The 20,886-nt window shown below is 31.8% G+C and overlaps 1 protein-coding gene and 1 non-coding gene across 2 annotated transcripts; both read right to left on the minus strand.

The window, feature by feature from the left end:
• Positions 1-4,836: 4,836 nt before the first annotated feature.
• On the minus strand, positions 4,837-13,702 carry LOC142631459 (uncharacterized). Its single transcript, XM_075805627.1, has 6 exons — positions 12,944-13,702; positions 11,884-12,098; positions 8,163-8,454; positions 7,997-8,082; positions 7,824-7,915; positions 4,837-5,736 (listed from the first exon to the last, which is right to left on the minus strand). Exons 1-6 carry the CDS (start codon positions 13,202-13,204, stop codon positions 5,489-5,491), a joined length of 1,194 nt encoding a protein of 397 aa, XP_075661742.1. The 5' UTR covers positions 13,205-13,702; the 3' UTR covers positions 4,837-5,488.
• Positions 8,946-9,044, minus strand: LOC142633202 (small nucleolar RNA snoR74). Its single transcript, XR_012843843.1, has one exon. It is a non-coding gene; the product is annotated as a small nucleolar RNA snoR74 (small nucleolar RNA).
• Positions 13,703-20,886: the final 7,184 nt, after the last annotated feature.

The raw sequence follows: 20,886 nt of genomic DNA on the forward strand, positions 1-20,886 counted from the left end.
ACCAATCCAAAAAAAAATTATAAAATATAATGCTAGGACCAGAACTTTCACCACATTTTTGTTTTAAAAAATAGAAAATCATCCTCATATCATTCTAAACATAAACTAAGACCGTTTATTTTGGTGTAAAATGATATTTTTAGCAAAAAATTAGAACCTATTTTCAACGATGGCAATTGCCACGTATGGGTAGGGAAATGGTGGTGGTGGTAGTGGTTGTAGCAAAAGTGATGGGTTGCAATTGACAATGAAGATAGTGATAGCAAGTTGATGGTGGTTAATGCTAACGACGATGGCCCGCGGTGGTTGTTAGGAAAACTTGGAACTTGGGTTACTTGAGGGAATTTAAGTGGATTCTTGAAATTTGAAAGCTAAAGTTTAGGATGGAAAGATATAGAGTGTTCGTTTATGGTTTGGAGTTGAGATGGGATTTATGTTTGATGTGAGATCTTGTTAGATTAAAGATTAGGGTTAGTGTTTTGAGGGCTTGGGAATTTTGGGTATAGCATTAGAATAGAGGAATTTGGGTGATTGATGAGGGTTCTTGAATGTAAATGCAACTAAGGTTTGATGATTATGAAATTAGGGTTTTGGATTGCAAGTGGGAGTTTGGTTGATGATGGATCTAGAAAATTGATTGCATGAGTATGGTGGGTGATCGAAAGGATTGTCTTCTTCAAGAGAGTCACCTTCCCTAATGAGTCTACTTTAAGAGGGCATATACCTACCAGCAACAATAGATCACAAATCTAAGCACAAAAGAGTATTCCTCATTTAATCCTCCAAATTAGAGTTACAAACATATACATATAAGGTTAGGTTCAAGTTACACTTAGTATAACTCTAAGTTATGTTACACCATCCAATAACTTGTTATAAAATTCATATTTTGAAAATCCCACCATTAAATTATATGTTCTATATGTTCTAAACATTCATGCGAATTTTCATGTTAATTGGATGTTATTTACCAATTAATCCATAAACTCATTTTTTATGTATTATTTTAAACTACAAAAACTTAAATTTAAACAATTGATTAATGACATGGCTATTAATCTTTAATCACCTTGAAATTTTGCAAGTATGAAAAATAAATGAAAAATAATTTAATCTAACGATAGATTTGTAAAAATTCGCATCCAATTAAAAAATATTGATTGGTGTAATATTACTTAATTACCTTATTAATTCAACATGTGCTCACAAGAATTAATACATGTGATTCATGTTGTGCTTGAACTGAACTCCATCTAACTCAACTAGTCTATCTAAAACTACAAGTAACTAACTAATCATAACATATGAAACTCTTGTAATCAACAAAATTTGGTGAACAACATCTTTTTAGAAAATTATTAGATAAATAGCATGCGATTGAAAGTATTTAGTAAGTTGGACTCTTTTTTGGAACTCAAGTTTGTGAAACTCAAATTCCAACCCAAAATAGAGTTTCACAAACTTGATTTACTCTTGGATTCATCTAACATGGATCTAAACTCGAGTTCCAGTTGGAAATCGAGTTTGGTATACTCGAGTACTCGAGTTCCTCTTCTTTTCCCCAACTTGGAACTCAAGTCTAGCAAACTCGAGTTTCTTGCAACTAATTTTTTTTTTTAAATAGAACTCGAGTTCCAAGTGTTTTTTTTTTTTTTTAAATCCACATCAGATGAGTCCAAGCATAAATCGAGTTTCCTGGGAAACTCGATTTTGGGTTGGAACTTGAGTTTGACAAACTCGAGTTCCAAAAACAGTCCAACTAACTTAATAAGTTCAAACGTGTGCTAGTCACCAAATTTTTTCTAAAAAATGTACTATTTACCAAATTTTGCCCTTGTAATCGCATCCAAGTGAGCTCTTGGTTAACAAGAAATGGCTAATTCACTTGCATAAAAGTGAGAGGAGGCTACAACAAATTTTTGGGGTGAAAGTGATGACTAGGCCCTTCATAGTGTTGCAACTTCTCATGCTAATAGTGGTTGATGAGGTGATGACAAATAGGCTATGTAGGACCAACAATAAGTGGTTGCAACAGTCAATTGCAACAGTCAATGGCGACACCACCTTATGGCCAGGGTGGTCCTAGGACTACCCTAACCTGGAAAAAAAATTTTGCATATATAATAATTTAAAATTTTATATTTATTTACCTTTAAAAAAAATTTTGGGACCACCTTGAATTTTTTTTATGCCAATAAAATTAAATTTTGGTCTATAATTTAAGCAACTTAACAATATATTAGGGGTTTTCAAGCAAAAAGGAAAAACTAAAAAAAAAATTGAACTAAAATCTAAAAAAAAAATTATAATAAAACTACTAAAGGCTTGGCAATGACTTGATTCCTTGACTAAGCACACTGCCCAATACAACACAATTTTCAATCTTTTATTATTTATTATTATTATCTTTCCTCACTAGACATATATTATTTCTCATTTTTAATTTTGTTCTCTTATTTATTCTTAACCACACATGTCTTCGGTCTCCTCGATTTCTACACTTCGAGTCTGTTTGGATATCGCTTATTTTACTGAAACTGAAAACTTATTATTGAAAGTACTATAGATAAAGGTAAAAGTTAGTTAAAATAGTATAGTGAGGCCCATGAATAGTACCAAAAAATGCAATGAGACCTATAAATAGTAGCAACAATAAGCTAAATAGTAAAATAATTTTAATTTTTCATTTCAATCCAAACACATGCTTCGTTTGTGTTTGGATAAATTATTTTTAGCCAGCTTATTTTACTATTCATATTATTTTTGCTACTATTCTTAGGCCCTACTGCATTTTTGGGTACTATTCATGGACCCCATTGTACTATTTAGGTAACTTTTACCTATATTTACAGTATTTTCATCAAAAAATTTTCAGTTTTAGCAAAATAAGCGATTCCCAGACACTTTTACATCTAAGTTTTAAATTGCATTACATCTTCATCTACACTTTTACATCTATGTCTTTCCTTCCTCCTTGTTCGTAAATTCTGTGTCTTCTACCTGTACCATTGTGGCAGTGTCTCTTCTCAAGTTTTGAGTTTCAAATTTCTTAATAAGATTTTTTTTTTAGCTGTATAGGTACCTTTGTTCATTTCTTTTCTTTTCTTTTTTTCCTTTTGAGGTTTTTCGGTGTACAGGAAGCAAATTTAAGAACAATTTTTATTTAAGTACAAACTTCATGCTGGCCAAATCTTGAATTTCGGCCCGTATTTACTAAAAAGTCCTGAAACACCCGAAATAGGTCGGAATGACCCAAATTTTTTTCAAAGTGGAATAGAGTGGGTTACTGTTCCGGTTTGTTTACCGACATGGTATTTTTAGGCCGTTCCAGCCGGAACAGAACGAAATTAATAACATTGAATCATACCTAATTACCTAAAAGCTAAAATAAAATTGTGTAATTTATACTTCTTAAAGAATATCCTGGACAAAATTCCTAGAGTCACCACTGGCAACAATTAGTAACTAGTGCTTGCGATCAATAACAAACGGGCAAGCCAAGCCAAGTGGTGATGAAGAGGGGTCTAAGGGTATGGGTGGTGGGAATGGAGTCCATGCTTTTTCCCAAAAACAAATTTTTCTTTTTAAAAAAAAAAGAACATAAACTATTTTCAAAACCGCTTTAGGTTAGTTTTCTATAATTTTTCTTTCATTAATATACACACACACACCAAAAGTAACTTGCACAACTAATGAAATTGTGAGTTCAAATAGAGTGATGCTATATTGCTATGATCACAATATATTTTACAACTAACATAATTTGTTTTTATTGGAGTAACATCATTTTCACCTGAGTCTACCATTAACACCACTTTTTACACACCAATTATTATAGATCATGTCGACAATTTTTGTGTATGACTTGTTGGCCTAAACAAGCAAAAATAAAAGTAATAAGTTATGCCCCAGATACAATTACTACCGGTAATCTGATATTTGCAGGTGCTTGGATGTAGGTTGCTATACTTAATATAAGTTTATGGAACATGTTGAATGATAATGAACTCCATATTTCCTTCTCATTCATTCATTCATATTCGATGTGTTTGTATTATCAACATATCAAATACTTACTACAGAATAAAAATTTGGGTCCTAGAAGTTATAATTGTGGCAATGGCTATCTTCCTTTTGTAACAAATTACACTCTCAATAATATTAAGATAATTTAACGATTAAACTCTAACACCAAAATATCTTGTTAAGATATTTTATTTTAACAAGATAATTTATTTTAAATAAAATTCTGAAGCCTAATTTTCAAGAAATTCAATTACCAAATCTTTAAGGTAATTTAAAATAAAATAAAATATTTATTTTGAACATATATCATATTTTGTGTTTTAATATAATAAAACTTACACATTACATACCTTGTGACTTAGTATATGTATGTATAACACATTGTAAAATTAAAATGTTTTAACATGATTTGTTAATTTTTAAGCTAGTTTCGATGATATTAGTAAAATGTTTCATTGACAAAAAATATTTAAGTAAAATAGTTTCACTTATTCATGCATCACACCAGCATACTACTAACTTATTCCAAATCTTATAATGAATAATCTCTCATATTTATTAGTTCACAATTTTTTTAATAGAAATTTTGAATACAATGTCAATTAACACACAGTTGTATATACCTAACACAAATGGCTAGTATCCCGAACCCTCTGAGGACCACTAATATGACCAATATCCTGGTCCCAAAGCAAACAAATTTGTCACTTCTTACAGTTAATATAGAGACCTTCACTCACTTTCTCTATGTTAACTTGCACAACTCACCTCAGGCAACCACAAAACGCTTCATTCAGGTTAATCAGCATCATCACAAAATATAAATCTATTGAACTAAATTCGGACAGCCAAGTAATTCAAACATCAACTGTTAATTCGTTTCACACTACCAATTATCAAAATGATATATAAGTCACTTTGTCAAACGGAGCTGGATAGCCAAATTTAACCATTATATACATCATCCAACTCCCTCCCAAAAAAAAGGGGGAAAAAAAAGAGAAGAAAAAACACCCTTGTAACAACCTCTTTTGTTATCACATAGTGACATAAAAAACTAAAAGTCAGAACAAACAAAAGGAGTATATTATATATGCGCCATCAACTTGAAGCAGTATAATATTTTTCGCTCATCTGCAATGTATCATCTCCGTGCTCATCTTTACTTTCCTTTCCTTTTTTCTCCACTTACCTTGGGCCTTATTGTGTTCACTTATGCCATTGAGTTTTTTCCTTTTTTCAAAATGTTCATCCTTTTCTTTTTCTTTTTTGTCTTTTTTCTATTTTCTTCTTTATAATGTTTAGCATCTTGCGATAGTCCACTTTTTTCTCTGTTTCTTTTGCATGTAACAGGAGATTTATATCATATAAACTCCCTCAAGTGGCATGTTTCAGCATGTCACTTACAAGATTTATGATTTGTGGCAAGTAAAGATAATCCAGCTGTGTCATTTCCTGATTTTCATCTGTAGTACGTACCATGTGAAGCGAAGAATTGGTAATCTGGGTGATTGACCTGATACTGTCTTAGCCAGTTTTCTGCAGCCTGCATAAGGATATTTGCCCGCTGTGACTCACTAATGCTGCGTTGTGCCCACATGGATCCTTTTAACTTATAGGAAACCATTCCAAAAGCAGACAAGGAAATTTTGGGGACACCGTCAATCTCACTTGGACAAATGACAATTGGGGCCTGGGTGCTTCCACTACCTGCAAAAAGAATTCAATTCTAAGGGTTGAATGTAAGCCTTACCAACTGAAATCATCCTATACAACATCAGGCAGCTGGACTATATACATATATCACAGCAGAGATAATATTGAGTAAGTCCTATTTAGATGTTAGAATGATATTGAACTATAATTGTCAAACTTGGAAGTGAATGCCGGGGCTTTATTCAATTGTCAAACTTGGGAGTTGGGAGCGAATGCTGGGGCTTTATTTAATTGTCAAACTTGGGATTGAATGCCCAGAAGAAGAATAAGGAGTATAGTAAAGGCTGAGCTGCCAACTCCTAGAAATGGATACAGTCGGACAAGAGGAAATTTTCCTTTAATAAAAATAATAATAATTTGAAATAAAGAAAAAAAAATAAAGCATAAAAAATAAAATAATTTAAGAGCCCCCAGATGTTGGGTGGACAAATGAAGTGTTTCTCGTTTTGCACCAGAGCCACTAAGAATCACAGGTCTCCAAGAAATGGAGTGAAAGGGTCACCATTTGTTAAGATTAATTTGTACCATTTGGTTTTCAATCACCAACTCCCTACAAGTATATTAAGAATTTTTTGCGAGGAAGAAGAAATATGTACAAAGTAAATTTGATAGTAAAGTTATAGGATATTCTCATTTCATTTATCAGTCCAAAGCTAACCCAAACATAGGTGCTGATTCTTGGAGTTGCTTGGTAGGCCTTATAATTGAGCCACGATGCCATCAGTATTTTGGAAGCATCCTTGGCCTATCTCGTATGGGCCTAAAGTCATAAGCATGTGGATAACTTATCTCCAATTTCTAGTATAGAGTATACTAAAAGTTTTTGAGCTCTGCTTAGGTTGTTGAACCCAGTAGTGTAGGCTTGGTGTACTTGGGCACAGCATGGTGGCTAATGGAAACCATCCCTAACATAGGCATGGAGGCATGGAGGAACACTCCCTGTGGACTTGCCAAGGTAATTATATGTTTAAGGATGCATCTGTTATATGGGTTCAATCAGTCCTCACAGAATTTTCAGAAACATGAGGACTTACAAGGCAATCAATGGTTCTTCCTAGGTGGAGCAATTGCTCCTATAATTGTCTGGTTGGCAGCTAAGGCCTTCCCTCTACAATAGTGGATTAGACTCATCAAAATGCCCATCTTGATAGCTGCTACAGGAAATATGCCACCAGTTACTACTGTCAACTACAGTAGAGTTGGATTATTGTAGGTTATCCCTTTGGATTTGTTGTTTATAGGTGTAAGCTGGATTGGTGTCACCATCACAATTACGTTCCTTGAGGAGTACTCACTGGCCTCGTCTTTATGGGGATGCTTCTATATTTTTGCTTTGGTTTCAAGGATGTTAGCTTCAGTTGGTGGGGAAATGACCTTGATAGGTGTCCCTTGCAATGTTTTGAATCCTATTCTATTCCAGCTGCTATCTACGGTTCCAGTGCATAAACCAGTACACAGCAAGCCCCTATTCAGTATTGGCTCAAATACCATAACATAACATAACAAAACATAGCAGGGTGTTTCGGGCATCTTGGCCATTTCCAGCCATTTCAAGTGAAAACTCTGTTTCAACCCAGAATAGAATCTAGGATGAGTTGTAGCTTTTTTAGAAAACTCGGGCATTTTGGTCATTTTTCTCTCGTGCAAATCAGACCTAATCAAGTACATTTCAATTTTTAATTGGGTTATTTCTAAAATTTTTATTTTTAGAATTATTATGAGATGGGAATGTGAAATAATTTGATTAATATTCATGATTTTTTTCATGTCATAACCTTTCCTATTGAATAATAAGATGACATGAATTGCGTTGCTCTTTTATTTATTTATGAGTATTTATATTTTCAAATATATATATATATATATATGACCAAAGCAAAAGGTCATATAAATCCCAGATCACATGATTAAATCTTATGGGAAAAACTGTTTGTTTATATGTTGTGCCTCAAAGAAATTACATAATTTGGGGAACCTAAGTTTTTTCTAAAGGCCCATATAAGAAGGAAAAATGTTCTGACACAGCAAAGAAGCCAGTAAAAATATCACAAAGTTAATTATTGAAAGAAGATTAAGATTACCTGTCATGGGTGTGGAAAGGGTATGATATGTTAAGAAGCAAGCATCCAAATCTTTTAATGTTGGACCTGTAGGTATTCGGTATATAGGATACCTAAAAGTAATATCATCAGACTACATGAACCCTGGTATGATACAAAGCAACATAACAAACATAGATTGCATTCAATTTTACCATGCCACAGACATCCAACTGGCTGGTAGTAAATCACAACTTCTTAACGTCTTGAGTCCGGGATACTGGCATGCAAGATCTAATATCTGTACCACAACAATAAATCTAAGATACAGGGTTCAGACCACAAACTACAAAAGAAAACAGTACGAAGAAAATATCTAACCTTGTCGGCTAATGGTTCACGACAATAAGGGAGATCCTGCTCAAGAAACTCAAAGAGTCGCAGACCCTGAGAATTTCCTGCTTCACTATCATCGCTAGAAAATCCTTCTTGTCTTGCACTGTGTTCATCATTTATAGACAATCCGTCCAGTCTGATTGGGATATCACTTCTAAGATGGCGCCAACTCTGCTGTTCCCTAGTAATTTTTATGCCTTTATCAATTTCATAGTCGCTGCTTCCATCACTACTTGAATCCCTGTAGTAGTCACTGTCACTGTCTTCACGGGCTTGCCTAACCAAATGACAAAGTCCAATCTGGTTAGAAGCCAACAAAATGTGTCCAATTAAATCTGACATGTAAAAATCACAACGGAACAAGCTATGGTTATAGGAAACTTGTGGAAGGGGAAAGAAGTCCCTACAGCTTACAAAAACAGAGCAAACAAAAAGAGAAGTGCCATAACCATTAAGCTAACAAGAGATATAAATCAGTTTTGCATGGGGGCAAAATTAACTTCCCCATTATTGAAGAATCAAGAATACGAAGTCAAATAACTATACCTAAACCATTTTTCCCCTGAAATAATTCAATGGTTAAAATAGTGGGGGGAGGGGGGATTTGAAAGCTGGATCAGGATGCCTCCGTTGGAACCACTAGGAGGTGCCAGTTGAGCTACAAGGCTCTAGGCAACTTCTATACCTAAACGTAAAGACGCACCTAAACGTAATGACGCATGAGTAGATTATTTTTTGATAAGTATTACAGAACTAATGTAATATAATAAATGTTTCATCATTTACTGAACCTTCGGTCACAAAAAACAGAGGTTCACCCAATAACAATGAAACTTGATATCCCTGACAACCCATGAGTAGATTATGTAGCTCAAGAACAACAAGAAGAAGAATTCTTAATTATTAACTGAAGCTATTCACTCGGAAAAAATTGCAATTTAAAACAATAACGTGAGAACCAAGTTCAACTAATTATGAACTGAGTGAACTGTTAAAATAAAGCAAACATTGTTAGCTCACACTCAAGCAAAATTGCAATTTTAAAAAATACCCTTTCCTATCTGAGAACCAAGTTCAACTAATTATGAACCTAGTGTACAGTTAAAATAAAGCAAAAACTGTTAGCTCACACTCAAAAATTACAATTTAAAACAATACCCTCCTAGGTAAGAACCAAGTAGATATAGGCAGTTCAGCTAATTATAAACTGAGTGTACTGTTAAAACAAAGCAAACACTGTTAGCTCTGATTATACATATATTCTTTTCAAAAAGTGAAAATTAAAATTGAACAATTTTTTTCTTTTTTTAGTGGTAAGTTAAACATGCACCCTGGTGGGTCTTGAACCCTTGACCTCACACTCCACCTTGCTCTTTCAAGGAGAGGAGTTGCCAATTGATTTAGAGCTCATTGGCCAATATTGAACAACTTTTTAACCACATGATTCCTTTGGAGGCAGAACTTTCTAGGTAACACAGAGTATAAATTACACTGTCAGGAGAGGATGATAAATGCATGCTAAGAAATTCACCATAACCACTTCTCCACTAACACAGCCAACTTTCAACAGAGGATTATTTATGTGCAGTAAGAAACTAAACTTTAATGCCCATAAGTGCAAATGAGGAGTTTTTCCACTGTTATTCTGTAAGAAACAATCAAATCAATAATAAAACTTTAAGGCTCAAATAACCATAAACAAAATAGATTAAGAAGCATAAGGATTAGTTCTCATCCGTTTCTCGGCTGGCTGATCTTGGTTCGATTCAGATTCATTAACAACCTGTTTTATTTTTATTATTTAAATCTAAACCACCAATTATTACATGCATATGTTGTATTAATATACAAGTTCTGAATAGTTTCTCCATTTGTCATAACAAAATTTACAAGGCCAAGCATACCAAGCCATTTACAACAGAAAATAATGCACGTCTACTCAACCAAGTAAGAAATCCAAACACAACATTATTGAATTTTCTGGGCTTCTAAATTTTTATTTGCAGTTTTACACAATGTCACAACAAAAGGACTATTGATGTTGTTCACTTATCCTTGTATGCTAAATTTACATATTCTCTTAAGATGGTGTTCATAAGAGACAAGGCATTTAAACACAGAAAGATTCATCTTATGGTAGTGATTTCTTCAATCAGCCTTTCTTTGACTACTTTTATTTCAAATCTCATCATACCTCAACAGATAGCTCACCAACTTGCTTGCTTTTGCTCTGTCTTCTAGACTTTGTGGTTATCATTACAAAAAAGAAAAAAGAAAAAAGAAAAAGGATAGCAAAAGATAATTACAGTTTGTGGGCATGAAGGACATCAATATATTATACCCTTGGATTAATAAATTAATTAATTATAGCTGGGTGAGATGTCAGATAATATGGACCACAACTTTTTAGCAGCATATATAACAGCTCAAATCTCTCAGATTGTCTCTATTTTGGATAATCTATCTACACAGAACAACAAGAACCTCAAAAGAAGAAAACTAACCTGAATCATAATGGTCACATAACCTTGGAAAGTCTGGTACTGTAATAAGTAATAGCTTATTCTTTATGAATACATGATTCTTTTAGTTAGTGGAACACTCAATAGTCTTGATACCAGAGTACCAGACCCATCTAATTAGCAAGGAAACTTTGTTTGCCAAACTTACATAACCTCATATGGTGACTAACTATGTCCAAAGTTGTATCATATATCAGTTTACTTGCTGCACTGGAAATTTTATCACAAAAACTTATTGAAGAAAAGAAAATTTTCCTGCAGAGAATTATAATGTTCAAAGATAAATTCATCAGACAAAGACTTTTAACTCTGGAAGACAATAAGTTTATTTCACACTTGTTGTGGAGAAGTACCTATAATCAACTTCCTTGAACCAGATAGAGCTACTAGCAACCATAGATAGAGTGTGCTTTTCAATAAAAAATAAAAAGAAAAAGAAAAAATGACTGACAAAGATATTGCAATTCTCATATATGCCAGAAGATTAGACTTTGTAAATGGAGATTCGTTAAAGTTATACTCAATATGAAATTTCTAAAGATAGAAAGTTAGAGAGAGAAGCAGTGGTCTTTAGTGTGAGGAGAATGACATACAAGTCTGCATAGATACACATACATGGGAAAAAATTATTGACATTTGTAGAAACCTTTTGTTTTGATTCCCAAAAAAATGAGACAAGGAAGGACAAGAAATTGCGTTCAAAAAAAGGGGGGGGGGGGGGGTCCACTTTAAAACATCTTTCAGCAAGTTAATCTATAGCTTGTACATTCTCCTAGTCTCAGGAGTGTCAGAGAAGCAATGGGAGCAGTAAAGCATGGCACCGAACAAGATGCATAATACTTCACAATGAAAGCCGAGGTATCACAAATAAACAATTACTTGACAAAAAACGAGAACAGAATGAACCCAAGAATGAGCTAGAGAATCAACATCGTCAGGGTTTTGTAATAGACATTATACTTGTACAAAATTAACCAAATGATTGTAAAACAAAACAGTGATTTTTTTTTATATAGGTAAGTTTTGGCCCCAAGGGAATGGAGAATGGAAAATTTGAACCAGTGACTTATGCTTCGTAGGGCATGTTCCCCTTGGGTTAAGACAAAGCAGTGAAATGACAATGAACAAATTCAAATATATAAAAACACTTGAAATATGCATATCCAAACAGGCCATACTACTACCTTGGCTTAGCATTTGAGCTTGCAGCAGGTTCACCATACAATTGGATACCAGATAAGTATGGAACATAATATTGAATTACAGAATCACACTCATCAAGTACCAAAGGCACTCCTGCCCCATAAGCACTCCATTCCTTAAATGTTTCCCAAAGATCATTCAACATGAAGTATGGTTGAAACTCAACATCACAAGTCCTCCACCCCCTCATTGTTGTCTAAAAGAAAACAAAAATCAGAAAGAAAATTTTTATCAAAACCCACAAAATGAAAAACACGATGCAAAACTAAGAGAAAATATTAAAGAGGGAAAACTGTTAACAAATCACCTATGATTCCATCTGTTTTTATTGACAAACTCATTCCAAAACTCAACTACGCATTTAATAAAACTAGGGAAAATTACAACTTGCCCCCATCGTGGTTCAGCCCTATCACAATTCAGTTCACAAGCTTTCAATTGTTCCATGTAAGGTTTGAACTAAAGCAAAATCATTTGGGATCCATCCAAAGTACCCCTAACTATTTTATTTTAAATTTTTTATCCAAACTTTAGGAGTCAAACTGTAACAATTGAAAAGGCTTGTGGGATTAAATTGTTATTGGGTCAAACCATAATTGGGTAATTTATTTGTCTAAAATATTCAAAATCTGTAAATTCGGACAAAATCCTAACAATTTCAATTTAATCCAAACTTTAGAGGGTTAAATGTAGCAAATGAATATTTGTGGACTAAATTGTAACTGGACCATACCACAAGAGGGTAAATTGAAATTTATCCCCAAAAAGAAAAGAAAAAAAAAATCCAAATACTAAAGTCTTATTCTTTCAGCTGGTTTTGTCACCAGAACAAAAAAAACCCTTCTCAAATCTGACCATACCAAATAGATACCCCACAATTGGTTGAGTATTGCTTATCATTTAATCAGGTCTTAAATACTATGAAAGCCCAATATGCAAAATTATGACGCAAGAACTTTGTACTAATATCACAGGAGCTAAACAAAAACTACAAAGTATTGAAAAGCTCAAAGAAAAGAACAGATAAGATAAGATATGGACCTTGGAGAAATACTGGGCCGGAACCAAAGGCTTGGTGGAGTCCAAGAACCTATCAAGGTTCGTAACAGGCTCCAATGGAGGATTTTGCAATGGAGAATTACAAGAAGGGTCTTTGGTGTCAGTGTCATCAGCCTTATTAGTATTACTATTAGCCTTTCTTCCTTGTTTTTGCTGATGATTCTGATTCTTTCTTGCTTTCACTGGAATGTAAAACCGGTTCTCTCCACGTGCCCCCCCAAACCTCAGTCCATTCCCCAACATGTCCCCTGTTTGTTTCCTCGGAAAACACAGAACAAAAGAAAAACCAACAAAAAACAACAAAATCTAAATCTTTTCCTTTTACAGAAAAAAAATGAAAAACCCAATTAAACCCAGATATAATAGTTGTCTGGAGGTTTTAGTTTCAGTCAAAAAATGGATTAATTTTCTTGGGTTTTTCCTGCAGTTTCTCAGCAAACAATCACAGAAGAGAAAAACCCAATTGCAGTTTGAGGAAACCAACACAGAATCAGAGATGGGTTTCAAGTGATCAGATCAGAGAAACCCAGAAATCTGAGACAGATGTATTGCCAAGAATAACAAAATTTTGATGAGAAAGATTCAAAAAAAAGAAAAGAAAAGGTAGCACTGTGGATTGAACGACACACAAAAATGGGTTTTGTGTGAGGGAAGAAATAAGGCTTAAGGCGTGAAGGAAAGCACACACAGATGGAGAGAAAATGGAGAGAGAAGGCTTTAACCAGAGTGTATATTATTAAGGAAGGCAAAGATATGAATGAAGGACTATTATTTTATTTTTTTTCTTTTTTCTTTTTTTGGGGCTAATTTTACATTTCTTGAATTAGCAAAAGAGAGTGTTATTTTCATGGTCTTTTTGGCTTTATTCTTTTATCAAAAAAATAAAGAAGATAGAACTTTTTAAATTTTGATAGAAAAGAACTTTTTATATTATCAAGAAAGTGATGTTAAAATTTTTAATTAAAAAGAAAAATAAATAAATCATGTTCCAATTTTTTTTCAGAAATATGATTTTACAAATTTTTTTTTTTGGGGGTATTTCACCATTTATCCTTAAGACATCTCAAACAACTTATGAATGCATAATGGATAGAATTTAAGACCTTTGAAATTTTAACTTCTTCCATGTCTTGAAAGGGACTTTTTGGCATTGTTTATAGCTATATTGTTGCGAAAAGTAGAAAACAAGTATAAAATAATTACTTTTAGTTATCATATTTAAATTAATGCTAATTGTAAAAGTAATAAAAAAAAATTAAGAAAACTATCGACTTTATTGGATTGAAACTATCATTAATTGCGAGAAAACATAAAAATCTAAATAGAGTTTCTAGATCATTAAACTAAGTGGGAAAAAAATTAATATATTTTTATTCAATATATATATATATATATATATATATTGTAAAATATAAAAGTAAATCTTCATATATCTTTTTTGTATTCTAAAAAATAGAATAAATTTTTTTCTTAAAAACTAAAACATGATTACTTTAGACATTGAGAATTGGCATCAAAACCCGTTTAGACTCTTTGGTTTTTTCTTTGAAACCCTCTCTCTCAAAAAATAAATAATAAAAATAAAAAAAAATTTTTAGAAGAGATTAAAAATCAACTTAATATTTGAATTTTCAAAAAGGACCAGCGGTCTAATGAAAATCTTAATGTCAGTCTTTTGAGTCTAACTAGGACACAACAAAAAATTATAATAATTTCATAATATTTTCAAATTTGTCTAACACGGTAATAACACATATATGGGTTATAAAAAATTTTAAAAAAAAATTGCAAATTATGATGATTCCATGTGTAAAATAATAGGCTTACTTAGGAATATTTGTGAAATTGTTATGATTTTTTTTTTTTTTTGGGTGTATCTATAGCTTTACTGTTGTCTTTTATTAATTAAAATTAGAAAAGGCTTGATATTTTTCAATATTTTCATCAACTAAATTTTTTTTCCGATGATTACTTATTGGGAGAAAAAAAAAACACATACAAGTTCCAACCTATATTTATGCCTACGGGATAATTCACAATCCCCTCTACTTTAACACAAGAAATCTTTTGATTCTTGAAATTTTCCATAACAAAATTATTAAAATACCTTTGAGGGGGTGGGGAGAATTGCAGATGGCCCAATAGCTAAGGGAGGAAGTGGTAATCACCAAAAGATAAAGAGCAAAGTGTAATTACCTTTTTTAAATATGCTTGAATACTATCAGAATTTCTTTTAGAATTTTCTATATTTACACTCTCTATTAAAATCCTATCACATCATATTTTCTTTAAATGATATAATAAATTACTTACTTCATAAACAAACACAATCATAATAAATACCTATTAATAGGTATCATATTTTTTAACTTTCGTCTTTAGAAGAATTGAAGAAAAAGTATTTCTCAAAAAAATCTTTAGATGAAAACAAACCAAAATATCAAGATTTTTTTTTTAAACTACCAACCCAATATTCATAACAATAAAATAATGTAAAGTAAAAGAGGGAAAAAGCTCCAATAAAAGTTCAGCAGATATCAATCATCAAAGCCTTTTTTTTTTCTTTTTTCTTTTTGTTGAGAATCCTAAAAATACGATGCCAAAGAGACTAATAGCTTTTGATGATTGATATTTGCTGAGAATAAGAGCTACCACCATCACATTCACGGTTGAGATCTAACCCCCCTAGTCTCAAGTCTCAACCATCCAAAGTGAAGTGATGCCCAAGCCCAATGCCCATAACTCAACGGCATTATTGGAATTTTTTTTTCATTCTTGAATGTTGATCATTTTTTCTTTCTTTCTTTTTGTGAAAATGTTGACCATTAAAATTATTCAAATTAATGTTTTGGATAAGACGATCCCATATTCATTGTCTGAAATTTCATACGTACCTAGAAAATTATTGGATAATATTAATCTTCTAAAACTATTTCCTTTTATATATATATATATATATATATATATATATATATATATATATATATTAAATGGGGTCATCCAAAACACTTCATGACAAATCTAAGCACTCTATTTATATCATTTACAAACCAATAATAAAAACTTTTCTTTTGAACTTTTTATTTTTTTTGGAAAAATTCTATAATTATAATGGGAAGAAAGATTTAAATCATGAATATCTCTGTTAAAATTAATAAAAAGTATCAAATGAGCTATAAAGATCTTGACTTTTTAGTATCCATTACTTTATTCCCTTCCTAAATACTATTTCACCCTTTCTCTCTCTCTTTTAGAGAATTTTGTGTCTAGGCACTAGCATAGCAAGTAGATTAAAAAAGGAGAAAAATAAGGGGGAAAAAGAGAGAGAGAAAAGAATAAGAAGAAGAAGCAACGACGACAAACTTACTTGGACCAATGTGATATGTGAATCAACTAGGTAGATCTACAAACTGGTGGTATATGGATTGCTAGAAGTTCCTTCAATGGTAGGTTAAGTGAACCCAACCAATTAGAGGATAAGGTTGAGATCATGGTTGTCAAAATCCCGATCTGGATCCTACGATCCTACGATTTTACGATCTCACCTGCTCAAAACGATTCGGATCTTTCAAGGATCTTTGCAATCGTTCAGGATCAATAGGATCACACGATTCTGACGATCCCAAACGACCTTTATTTCTTGTAATGTTTTTAAACTTAATATATTGCTCAGTTAGACTTAAATGAAAAATAAAATCACAATAGACCAAATTTTTCAGCTCTAATGTAGAGAGTGTGCCAGTTGGATCCGAATAAAAAATATTCCAATAGAGTGTCATGTTTTGAGATTTTTGACCTCTTTAAATGATGCTTATAAATGAATATAGTGATGTATGGTAATTATATTAATGAATATATAATTTATGTGATTATTTAACATACAAATGTTTATTTTTTTTGTTTTTTTCTCAAATAATATAGGATCTTATGATTTACGATCCGATCCTACGATCCACGATCTCACCTACCTCCTACGATCCTACGTAGGATCCCGATTTTGACAACCTTGGTTGAGATGAGCCAATGAAGGGTTAGTTTCGCGAGACATAGGTGAAATTATCTTTTGAGAGCTAAAAATGTTTTACTTTACATTCTATTGTCTTTATAAAACATTTTCAACCTCAACAAGCTTGGTTTTTCTGTTTATCTAAAAACATTTTTAGTTTTACCAAACGTCCCAAACACCCAAAAATAGGGAAAATATTTTCCTTAAAGTCGAAATAAGCAGTCTTAATAAAAGAAACAAAAGGTATATAATAAATTAATTTGCTAGTAGTTTGCAACTAGATTTAAGAAAGTGATCACCAATCAGTCCTAAAGTTTATTTGTTCTATGAAAAATTTGTACTTTGAGGTAGTTTTGAGGCTAGATCCCGCTCTAGTCTTGAGGCAGCTTTGAAGATGCTATTTGACTTCATGTTTAAGGTTATGGATTTGAGAATGTCTTGACTCTTGACAAAGACGACTGCACAAAGGTGTAGTCGCAAAATGTAAATTTGACAATTTAAAAAAAAAAAAAAAAAACTTGGCATGTGAAATTATACATGATCTGAAACTAAATTGTTTTAACTACATTTGGCCAAGATTTGACTGGAGTCAAATTTATGTTAAGCTTTCCAATAACCAATTTTTGCGTGTGGTTGTAACATATATTTTTTTTTTTCGGTCTTTTTGCAATAACTCATTCAATTTACATCTTATCTTTGTGATTGACCACAAATTTTCAAAGGGAATTGAAATGTCTTTGCTTGGTACAAGATTTATTTTGATTGAACGATTAGACTGTTTTTGTCAAACTTGTTCAAATCTTGTGTTTTGTTACCGAACTCTTAGGTTTGTCCTAATTTGACTAATTTTAGCCAACTACGGACTTTGGGAGGTTTTGAGGTTGCAGTGAATTTTCCAGTTGAAATTAGGGTTTTCTTAGTATTTTTGTTTGAGCAGTAGAACACTTTTGGGAGGGCAAAACGAGGTAGTGAAATATAAAATTCAACAGTTTATATTGTTGAGGACACTTTTTTTTCTAATAATTTCATGGGTCTATTAAAATACTAATTTTGAAAAAAACAAAATTTAACTACAAAATTGGTTATAGTCTAAGATTACAACTTTACTCAAAAAATAAATATTACTACATATTTTGAAAATAACAAAATTTAGTTACAAAATTGGTAGTAGTATAAGACTACAACCTTACTCAATAAAATAAACATTACTATATATTTTGAAAATCTAACTGTTGAATTTCATATTCTTTATAGTCTTAATACTCATGTCAAGTTTTGTGTCAATTGAATATTATTTACTATATAATTTATAAGTTTATATTTAATACACAATTGTATACTACAAAAACTTGCAATTTAAACTATTTATTGAAGACATAACTTTTGATCTTTAATTTTTTAGAAATTTTGCAAGTATAGAGGATATAAGAAGATGGTGTAATCTAATGGTGGATTTGTCAAAAGTTATCTCCAATAAAAAAAATATTGAGTAAGGTTACAACTTAAAATTACAACTAATTTTATAGTTAAATTTTATCATTTTGAAAAATACATAGTCAAAACTCACACAAAAAACAAACCCATGTGTACGTTTTCATAGAGAAGATATGGGAGAGTTGAATAGCCTTGCAATTAGGCTTGGAATACTTACAAACCCATGAGAGGTATATAGTGCATAAGCCGAGTTATACAGAGAATCTTGCTGGCCAATTGAATTGAAATGATTTTTCCCCCTTATCTATCTTAGGTTCAATAGAATTGTTAAATATTAGTAATAATATACCATGTTGAATATGCTAGAATAAATGTAGAAAATGAAGCATAAAATAAGAATACAATAACATGAAAGCTACATGGTTCAGCTTTGACGGCTTACATCTATAAAAGAAACCTTTAAAAACTACATTTTTATTATATAAGAGTATAGTATAAAATGTGTTCTACAATAAACATAATATGAGTATATATAGAAGATTAAACTCTAAACTTCTAGTACAAGAGACTTGTTTTGCACACAAAGTACTATGAACTTGAGCCTATACTAATGCATTAATATGACTAATATATTTCTAACAAATATCTTGCAAATGAGTTTAGAAAATCTGCAAAACCTATGATCCCATGAATACTACGAGGGCGTTTGGATTCACGTCCAGCCCACGTCCACGTTTTGGAGACTTTTTTTTTTTTTTTTTTTTTTTTATAAGCAGCCGCACATATTGACTTTTAGCTATGAACAGTACACAAAATTACTGTTCATAGGTCCCACAAATTTCACTTTTCATCAAATTTTTCATTAAAAATGGGTCCCACAATACTATTTACACATTTAAAAATTATTTTGCTATAGTGTTTTCAGTTTTCAGTTTTCAGTTTCAGCAAAATAAGTTCTATCCAAACAGACCCTACAAGTCTACAATGTGCAATAACTAGAGACACGTAGGAGAAGTCTTTTATCTATTGAGTACTCACACCCATAAAATCTCAAATTCTCAATGAGATTTCCTTGTTCGGGGCAATATTGGGCTAGTCCAATCTCCGATAAAATGTTGAAAAAAATTCACCACACAAAATATGGGTTATGGTGAAACCCATCGTTACAAGCTACCAATGATTAATTTTTGCTAAATATCACAAATGGGGCAAGGCATATAAAAAAAAAATAAAAAATAAAAAATACTAGAGGAATGAGAAGAAGAGGAGGAAAGGTGACAAACATTAACGTTGCTGCACGTGATAGTCCCGTGTTCATCAAACAACAGTCTTGAAGTGCCCTTTCTCTCCCCCTTTAATAAATTCTATGTCTTCTTCTTTTACCTAACATCCCGCAAGATACAGTTTTGTATGAGTAATATTAAAATCGCAACTTTTGGCACAACTTATTCATATGATAAGTTATAAATGGTGAAATTGTGAACCCACTACTCATGACTTGCCACGTAAACGTGAGCCAATTATGGTAAAAATGGTGGCAAAAGTTATGGTTTTAGCATTACTCATTTTGTATTTATTTTTTATTTTTTCCTCTCATACATCATTAACATGGTAGGGAAAAATGATCCCTTATATTTGCTATTGATAGCACTTGTTTGAGTGAATTCTCAACTTAACTTCTTGCCCATTCCTCACACTTATTTCGGCGAAGAGAAAAATATGGTTGTTCAATATCTTCATTGCCGCGTACAACTAAAATAAGTATCTCTCCCTTTTTATTTCACTTAATTTCCTCATTGCTACATATCCTTATTTGGAATTTCTAAAATATATTTATTGTCTCCGATTTTCTGCTGAATATACTTACTTGAGCGTTGACGAATATAATTATTTCATCTCACTAAATATATTTGTATGGTCTTGCTAATAGAAGTCTACTATAACTTCACTTTTCTTTATACCTTTAAAAAATTACTTGCATATTAGAAAACTTCCTTTTCACATTATTATTTTTTACTTCCCTTACTCAATATGATATTTTTTTTGTTTATGAAAAATACAATAATAAGAGCTAACACACAATCCATCGGTTTGAGTACCGAACTTGATTACCTAAAAGGAATCAAAATCTAACTGTTGACTCCCTCTAAAAAAAAAATAATATCTAAAATTGTTGACTTATTAAAAATTTAAAAGAGAAATGATATATTCACAATATTTTCATAACATTTTTATAACAAATTCTAAATGACAGATTGTTACTAGTTGTTATTGTTAGGGCAAAAAGTAATCTTAGTGTTAAGTTCAAATTTGAATCAATAACAACTAACCACTTATAATTTTTTGTAAAAATATTATAAAAATGTTGTGGATGTAGCAACAAAAATAGTGCATGTCCTAGCAACAAAAATACTCCCAACGAATATTAATAATAGTATCTTAGGAAATTAAATATTGATTAATATTATCTTAGGAAATTAAATAT

The sequence above is a fragment of the Castanea sativa genome, chromosome 4, assembly GCF_040712315.1.
Source record: "Castanea sativa cultivar Marrone di Chiusa Pesio chromosome 4, ASM4071231v1".
Taxonomy (NCBI): Eukaryota; Viridiplantae; Streptophyta; class Magnoliopsida; order Fagales; family Fagaceae; genus Castanea; species Castanea sativa.

Bases quoted from the DNA above. Each gene is read 5' to 3' on its own strand.
- LOC142631459 (XM_075805627.1), bottom strand. From the start codon at position 13,204: ATGTTGGGGAATGGACTGAGGTTTGGGGGGGCACGTGGAGAGAACCGG. The intron at 12,099-12,943 runs GTCCATATCTTA...GTTTTCTTTTAG, and splicing joins CGGCCCAGTATTTCTCCAAG to ACAACAATGAGGGGGTGGAG. The intron at 7,916-7,996 runs GTAAAATTGAAT...TATTACTTTTAG, and splicing joins AGTTGGATGTCTGTGGCATG to GTATCCTATATACCGAATAC.